Here is an 8,396-nt window from a genome sequence, read left to right as displayed (position 1 = left end):
GTGGGGGGGGGGGTGCGCAGTCGCAGGGCCATAATCAAGTTTTAAACCTCATCAATATCCGCCCTCGTCCTCCTCGCACATTTCGAAGCAGGCCGTTCATGTCAGGGCATGTCCATAATCCGTTTGCTGATGTCAACAAAGTTTACATCACCGCTGCCGGCCCTAGCGCCGTCACCAACGCCCCCCTCACCATCGCCGCCGTCACCGACGCCGGCACCACAACGATCTCTCAGGCGTCGCCCTGAAGATGGGAGTTATTCGCAAAGCCGCTGGGGCCAGTATCGCCGACTTTCTGAGACAGAGGTGACCAAGTGCGAGGGCTGCAACAACATCAATGGGCCAGGCGAGTGCTGGAACACCTGCGGCGACGCAGCCGGGCTCTGCTCCAAATGCGACGGCACGCTGGGCACACCGGGGGCGTGCTGCCAAAACGGGAAGTCCGACGATCCTCCCGAATGCCTGTGGGTGCCCAACACCAGCTATTTGTACGATGGCTACCATACGTGCGTGCTGCTCCCACCTGGACCGCCCTCGCTGCCGCCGCCCTCGCTGCCGCCGCCCTCGCTGCCGCCGCCCCCGCCGCCCCCGCCGCCGCCACCGACGTCTCCGCCCGCGCCGCCTTGTGGGCCGGGCTACGGGCAAGTCGCGGGCGATGTCGCCAACGCCGGTGCAATCAACGGCGTCGGCAACAACATGGCGATCACCGGCTGCGACGTGTGCTCCGACGCTTGCGACAACGAGCCGTTGTGTATGTCGTACGAGTGCAGCGCGGTGCAGCTCCTGTGCAACCTCAACACGCAGACCTGGCCCGACGGGTACCCGAGCTCGAACGCGGACTACGAGGACTTCGCCTTCTGCGTCAAGCTTCAGCCGCCGCCGCCCTCGCCCCCGCCCTCGCTCCCGCCGCCGCCACCGACGTCTCCGCCCGCGCCGCCTTGTGGGCCGGGCTACGGGCAAGTCGCGGGCGATGTCGCCAACGCCGGTGCAATCAACGGCGTCGGAAACAACATGGCGATCACCGGCTGCGACGTGTGCTCCGACGCTTGCGACAACGAGCCGTTGTGTATGTCGTACGAGTGCAGCGCGGTGCAGCTCCTGTGCAACCTCAACACGCAGACCTGGCCCGACGGGTACCCGAGCTCGAACGCGGACTACGAGGACTTCGCCTTCTGCGTCAAGCTTCAGCCGCCGCCGCCCTCGCCCCCGCCCTCGCTCCCGCCGCCGCCACCGACGCCTCCGCCCGCGCCGCCGCTGCCGCCGCCCTCGCTGCCGCCGCCCTCGCTGCCGCCGTCCCCACTGCTGCCCGAGGTGACCAAGTGCGAAGGCTGCAACAACATCAATGGGCCAGGCGAGTGCTGGAACACCTGCGGCGACGCAGCCGGGCTCTGCTCCAAATGCGACGGCACGCTGGGCACACCGGGGGCATGCTGCCAAAAGGGAAAGTCCGACGATCCTCCCGAATGCCTGTGGGTGCCCGACACCAGCTATTTGTACGATGGCTACCATACGTGCGTGCTGCTCCCACCTGGACCGCCCTCGCTGCCGCCGCCCTCGCTGCCGCCGCCCTCGCTGCCGCCGCCCCCGCCGCCCCCGCCGCCCCCGCCGACGTCTCCGCCCGCGCCGCCTTGTGGGCCGGGCTACGGGCAAGTCGCGGGCGATGTCGCCAACGCCGGTGCAATCAACGGCGTCGGCAACAACATGGCGATCACCGGCTGCGACGTGTGCTCCGACGCTTGCGACAACGAGCCGTTGTGTATGTCGTACGAGTGCAGCGCGGTGCAGCTCCTGTGCAACCTCAACACGCAGACCTGGCCCGACGGGTACCCGAGCTCGAACGCGGACTACGAGGACTTCGCCTTCTGCGTCAAGCTTCAGCCGCCGCCGCCCTCGCCCCCGCCCTCGCTCCCGCCGCCGCCACCGACGTCTCCGCCCGCGCCGCCTTGTGGGCCGGGCTACGGGCAAGTCGCGGGCGATGTCGCCAACGCCGGTGCAATCAACGGCGTCAGCAACAACATGGCGATCACCGGCTGCGACGTGTGCTCCGACGCTTGCGACAACGAGCCGTTGTGTATGTCGTACGAGTGCAGCGCGGTGCAGCTCCTGTGCAACCTCAACACGCAGACCTGGCCCGACGGGTACCCGAGCTCGAACGCGGACTACGAGGACTTCGCCTTCTGCGTCAAGCTTCAGCCGCCGCCACCCTCGCCCCCGCCCTCGCTCCCGCCGCCGCCACCGACGTCTCCGCCCGCGCCGCCGCTGCCGCCGCCCTCGCTGCCGCCGCCCTCGCTGCCGCCGCCCCCACTGCTGCCCGAGGTGACCAAGTGCGAGGGCTGCAACAACATCAATGGGCCAGGCGAGTGCTGGAACACCTGCGGCGACGCAGCCGGGCTCTGCTCCAAATGCGACGGCACGCTGGGCACACCGGGGGCATGCTGCCAAAAGGGAAAGTCCGACGATCCTCCCGAATGCCTGTGGGTGCCCGACACCAGCTATTTGTACGATGGCTACCATACGTGCGTGCTGCTCCCACCTGGACCGCCCTCGCTGCCGCCGCCCTCGCTGCCGCCGCCCTCGCTGCCGCCGCCCCCGCCGCCCCCGCCGCCGCCACCGACGTCTCCGCCCGCGCCGCCTTGTGGGCCGGGCTACGGGCAAGTCGCGGGCGATGTCGCCAACGCCGGTGCAATCAACGGCGTCGGCAACAACATGGCGATCACCGGCTGCGACGTGTGCTCCGACGCTTGCGACAACGAGCCGTTGTGTATGTCGTACGAGTGCAGCGCGGTGCAGCTCCTGTGCAACCTCAACACGCAGACCTGGCCCGACGGGTACCCGAGCTCGAACGCGGACTACGAGGACTTCGCCTTCTGCGTCAAGCTTCAGCCGCCGCCGCCCTCGCCCCCGCCCTCGCTCCCGCCGCCGCCACCGACGTCTCCGCCCGCGCCGCCTTGTGGGCCGGGCTACGGGCAAGTCGCGGGCGATGTCGCCAACGCCGGTGCAATCAACGGCGTCGGCAACAACATGGCGATCACCGGCTGCGACGTGTGCTCCGACGCTTGCGACAACGAGCCGTTGTGTATGTCGTACGAGTGCAGTGCGGTGCAGCTCCTGTGCAACCTCAACACGCAGACCTGGCCCGACGGGTACCCGAGCTCGAACGCGGACTACGAGGACTTCGCCTTCTGCGTCAAGCTTCAGCCGCCGCCGCCCTCGCCCCCGCCCTCGCTCCCGCCGCCGCCACCGACGCCTCCGCCCGCGCCGCCTTGTGGGCCGGGCTACGGGCAAGTCGCGGGCGATGTCGCCAACGCCGGTGCAATCAACGGCGTCGGCAACAACATGGCGATCACCGGCTGCGACGTGTGCTCCGACGCTTGCGACAACGAGCCGTTGTGTATGTCGTACGAGTGCAGCGCGGTGCAGCTCCTGTGCAACCTCAACACGCAGACCTGGCCCGACGGGTACCCAAGCTCGAACGCGGACTACGAGGACTTCGCCTTCTGCGTCAAGCTTCAGCCGCCGCCGCCCTCGCCCCCGCCCTCGCTCCCGCCGCCGCCACCGACGTCTCCGCCCGCGCCGCCGCTGCCGCCGCCCTCGCTGCCGCCGCCCTCGCTGCCGCCGCCCCCACTGCTGCCCGAGGTGACCAAGTGCGAGGGCTGCAACAACATCAATGGGCCAGGCGAGTGCTGGAACACCTGCGGCGACGCAGCCGGGCTCTGCTCCAAATGCGACGGCACGCTGGGCACACCGGGGGCATGCTGCCAAAAGGGAAAGTCCGACGATCCTCCCGAATGCCTGTGGGTGCCCAACACCAGCTATTTGTACGATGGCTACCATACGTGCGTGCTGCTCCCACCTGGACCGCCCTCGCTGCCGCCGCCCTCGCTGCCGCCGCCCTCGCTGCCGCCGCCCCCGCCGCCCCCGCCGCCGCCACCGACGTCTCCGCCCGCGCCGCCTTGTGGGCCGGGCTACGGGCAAGTCGCGGGCGATGTCGCCAACGCCGGTGCAATCAACGGCGTCGGCAACAACATGGCGATCACCGGCTGCGACGTGTGCTCCGACGCTTGCGACAACGAGCCGTTGTGTATGTCGTACGAGTGCAGCGCGGTGCAGCTCCTGTGCAACCTCAACACGCAGACCTGGCCCGACGGGTACCCGAGCTCGAACGCGGACTACGAGGACTTCGCCTTCTGCGTCAAGCTTCAGCCGCCGCCGCCCTCGCCCCCGCCCTCGCTCCCGCCGCCGCCACCGACGTCTCCGCCCGCGCCGCCTTGTGGGCCGGGCTACGGGCAAGTCGCGGGCGATGTCGCCAACGCCGGTGCAATCAACGGCGTCGGCAACAACATGGCGATCACCGGCTGCGACGTGTGCTCCGACGCTTGCGACAACGAGCCGTTGTGTATGTCGTACGAGTGCAGCGCGGTGCAGCTCCTGTGCAACCTCAACACGCAGACCTGGCCCGACGGGTACCCGAGCTCGAACGCGGACTACGAGGACTTCGCCTTCTGCGTCAAGCTTCAGCCGCCGCCGCCCTCGCCCCCGCCCTCGCTCCCGCCGCCGCCACCGACGTCTCCGCCCGCGCCGCCGCTGCCGCCGCCCTCGCTGCCGCCGCCCTCGCTGCCGCCGCCCCCACTGCTGCCCGAGGTGACCAAGTGCGAGGGCTGCAACAACATCAATGGGCCAGGCGAGTGCTGGAACACCTGCGGCGACGCAGCCGGGCTCTGCTCCAAATGCGACGGCACGCTGGGCACACCGGGGGCATGCTGCCAAAAGGGAAAGTCCGACGATCCTCCCGAATGCCTGTGGGTGCCCGACACCAGCTATTTGTACGATGGCTACCATACGTGCGTGCTGCTCCCACCTGGACCGCCCTCGCTGCCGCCGCCCTCGCTGCCGCCGCCCTCGCTGCCGCCGCCCCCGCCGCCCCCGCCGCCGCCACCGACGTCTCCGCCCGCGCCGCCTTGTGGGCCGGGCTACGGGCAAGTCGCGGGCGATGTCGCCAACGCCGGTGCAATCAACGGCGTCGGCAACAACATGGCGATCACCGGCTGCGACGTGTGCTCCGACGCTTGCGACAACGAGCCGTTGTGTATGTCGTACGAGTGCAGCGCGGTGCAGCTCCTGTGCAACCTCAACACGCAGACCTGGCCCGACGGGTACCCGAGCTCGAACGCGGACTACGAGGACTTCGCCTTCTGCGTCAAGCTTCAGCCGCCGCCGCCCTCGCCCCCGCCCTCGCTCCCGCCGCCGCCACCGACGTCTCCGCCCGCGCCGCCTTGTGGGCCGGGCTACGGGCAAGTCGCGGGCGATGTCGCCAACGCCGGTGCAATCAACGGCGTCGGCAACAACATGGCGATCACCGGCTGCGACGTGTGCTCCGACGCTTGCGACAACGAGCCGTTGTGTATGTCGTACGAGTGCAGCGCGGTGCAGCTCCTGTGCAACCTCAACACGCAGACCTGGCCCGACGGGTACCCGAGCTCGAACGCGGACTACGAGGACTTCGCCTTCTGCGTCAAGCTTCAGCCGCCGCCACCCTCGCCCCCGCCCTCGCTCCCGCCGCCGCCACCGACGTCTCCGCCCGCGCCGCCGCTGCCGCCGCCCTCGCTGCCGCCGCCCTCGCTGCCGCCGCCCCCACTGCTGCCCGAGGTGACCAAGTGCGAGGGCTGTAACAACATCAATGGGCCAGGCGAGTGCTGGAACACCTGCGGCGACGCAGCCGGGCTCTGCTCCAAATGCGACGGCACGCTGGGCACACCGGGGGCATGCTGCCAAAAGGGAAAGTCCGACGATCCTCCCGAATGCCTGTGGGTGCCCGACACCAGCTATTTGTACGATGGCTACCATACGTGCGTGCTGCTCCCACCTGGACCGCCCTCGCTGCCGCCGCCCTCGCTGCCGCCGCCCTCGCTGCCGCCGCCCCCGCCGCCCCCGCCGCCGCCACCGACGTCTCCGCCCGCGCCGCCTTGTGGGCCGGGCTACGGGCACCGCCGCCACTCCTCCCTCCGCCGCCGCCGCCGCCGCCAGCCCCGTGCTACGACGTGCCTGGCACGTGGACTCGCTCTTCCCTCTCCCCCGGCTGCTACGCTACCACGGACGCCGAGAGGTGCTGCCGCTCGTCCGACCCACGCTCCGATTTCAGCGGCGACGACGCCGATTGCGCCTACCGCTCCCAAGGCGACATGGCCGGCAACCACTGCCAGCCGGCGGGCTGGGCGTCGTCGAACGGCTTTCCGTCGAGCACGTGGGAGAACTGCGCGAGCATCCTCGGCCTGAGCAGCTGCCCGCCACCGGCGTCGCCACCGCCGGCTCGCCCTGCCGACGTCGACAGCTACAGCACGCCCGACGCTGAAGACCCCGACTCGGACAACGACGGCTCACCAGATGCGGAGGAGGGCATGGCCGACAACGACAGTGACGGCACACCCAACAGCCTCGACCCCGACTCCGATGGTGACGGCTTGCCCGACGCTGAGGAGCACGGCAGCGACGCCGATAGCGACGGCCTCCTAGACCGCGACGAGAGCAACACCGCCGACGCCAACAGCGATGGCATCCTAGACGCCATGGACTCCACCATATATCAAAAAATAAAATAAAATATTCTTACCTTCAAGCCCCCCTCCGAGACTAGGGACAGAACCTACCCGTACACAGGAGAGATGGGACTGCGCCTCGCCCCCACTTGCCCTGACTGCACAGGATTGCGTGCCCCGAAGACGGCGACACATAGCGGGGGACACTGCGCAAGGAGGGGGTGCGAAGCCAAGGTTGGGGTTCTAGGTGGTGGGACCATGAGTGAGGGGGGGTGGGCGGGGTCCTGTGGGGGTGAAATGTTGCGCGGCGAATTCGAACCTACCCCCTCGCCGCGCCGATCCTCACGCGGAGGGTAAAACCCTGTGGGACAAAACCCCTCCGCGGTCGGCTGTCTTCAGAGTGGACCCCCCCCTCCCCAGCCTCCCCTGTTGGTTTTTCGCACCCCCCCCCCCCCGCTCCCCATCGGTGACTCGCGAAGGACACGGACACTCGGGGTGGGGGGGAGGGGTCCCCCAGAGAGGGGGCTTTGGGGCCTTGTTGAGTCAATCTCCCCCCCAGAGGGGCCTCTCGCGCGTTGGGTCGATCTACTCGCGTATATCAACAGACAGGTTCTGGCGAGCAGCGAGCGCGGAGAAGTGTGCGACTGTGCGGCGGCGCCGGTGAGAGATGTTGTGTTGGCGTTCTCACTCCAAGCGCCGCGATCTACAGTGCCGCATTTGATTTCACGAGCAAATTCATGAAAAACCACAGCTGAAGCACGGGCTCAGCCCGACGCCGCGCTCTATCAAGCTCCGAGTGTGGTCGGGACCAGCCAGCATGCTCGTGAAGGCAGCCTGGCTCCTCCTCGTCGCTGCCGCGAGCGCAGATGTTTACATGCACACCCTGCGCGGCTCCAACAACCGGCTCGACGAGGGCGACGGCAACGCCAACAACCAGAATCGCCTCTTCGACTCACAGAATAATGCGGCGGCGAGTTCGGCTCTCGCTCGCTCCAAGCCTGTCTGCACCCACACTCACCCAGCTGCGCGTTGCTAGGGTGGATACGGCTACGGCGGCTCTGCACAGAACCCGGCCGAACCGCTGCGCTTCATCTGCGGCTCTGAAATTGCACGCACCGCACCTGATGCGTCTAGCACCTGATGCGCATGTGGACACCGGGTCTCACCTAGCATCGCCGCCCCGACGTCCGATCAGGTTCTCAAGTGGACGACCCAGCACTCGTGCGGATCCGAGAACGCCGAGTGCCAGATCGTCATTCAGTGGATGTTCAACGACGACGACTCCACGCCTGCTGGGCTGCCTCCCGCGCCCGACGGAGTCGGAGAGGGGCCGCTTCGCGACGGAACCGACGGCAATACGCAGAACGTCAACGCGCCGCTCCTGATCCGAGGCCTACATGAGCCGCTCTCCTACTATCGCATGTGCGAGGATCGGAAGCGGAACGGTGGCTTGTACGCCGCAGACCAGGACATCGACAACGACAACACCGAAGCAGACGAGACTCGGCAAAACCCAGACGGCACGAGGTACGGGTACGAGTGCCCCGAGGAGCGTGACTACTATCCGTACTGGCACCCCTCCCCATGGCGCGACATTGCGGTCCTGACCAACAACCTCGAGATGCAGCCCTTCTACGAAGCCAACTCGCAGAACGTCGCCGAGAAGAACTACTGCGCGGGTGAGTCGAGCAACCCGGAGCGCTGGAGCAACGGCATTCGCGAGGCCAACTCGGCGAGGCGCTGCGGCGAGGCTGGCGGAGATTGGGTGGCAGCAGAGCCCTTTGGCACCGATACCGTCCAGGTCCTTCCCATCCTCGCGTTCCAGCGGGACAACCACCTGGGCAACCTCGACACGGGCTACGAAGC

General features: G+C 68.3%; 2 protein-coding genes across 2 annotated transcripts; both read left to right on the top strand.

Annotated features, from left to right (window-relative positions):
* Positions 1-1,008: 1,008 nt before the first annotated feature.
* EMIHUDRAFT_252225 (hypothetical protein) lies at positions 1,009-6,727 on the top strand (the record flags this gene model as incomplete). The annotated part of the gene is made up of 16 exons (XM_005789464.1): positions 1,009-1,173; positions 1,325-1,442; positions 1,649-1,820; positions 2,007-2,178; positions 2,329-2,513; positions 2,788-2,825; positions 2,969-3,091; positions 3,284-3,498; positions 3,649-3,833; positions 4,108-4,145; positions 4,289-4,503; positions 4,654-4,838; positions 5,113-5,150; positions 5,294-5,508; positions 5,659-5,843; positions 6,697-6,727. 16 exons carry the CDS (start codon positions 1,009-1,011, stop codon positions 6,725-6,727), a joined length of 2,280 nt encoding a protein of 759 aa, XP_005789521.1.
* Positions 6,728-7,347: 620 nt separating this feature from the next.
* On the top strand, positions 7,348-8,331 carry EMIHUDRAFT_252224 (hypothetical protein; the record flags this gene model as incomplete). Its single annotated transcript, XM_005789463.1, has 2 exons — positions 7,348-7,530; positions 7,726-8,331. Coding segments are annotated over 2 exons (789 nt in total), but the record flags the coding sequence as incomplete, so codon positions are not given.
* Positions 8,332-8,396: the final 65 nt, after the last annotated feature.

The sequence above is a fragment of the Emiliania huxleyi genome, assembly GCF_000372725.1.
Source record: "Emiliania huxleyi CCMP1516 chromosome Unknown EMIHUscaffold_1280, whole genome shotgun sequence".
Taxonomy (NCBI): Eukaryota; Haptophyta; order Isochrysidales; family Noelaerhabdaceae; genus Emiliania; species Emiliania huxleyi.
This window is presented reverse-complemented; position numbering and strand designations above follow the sequence as displayed.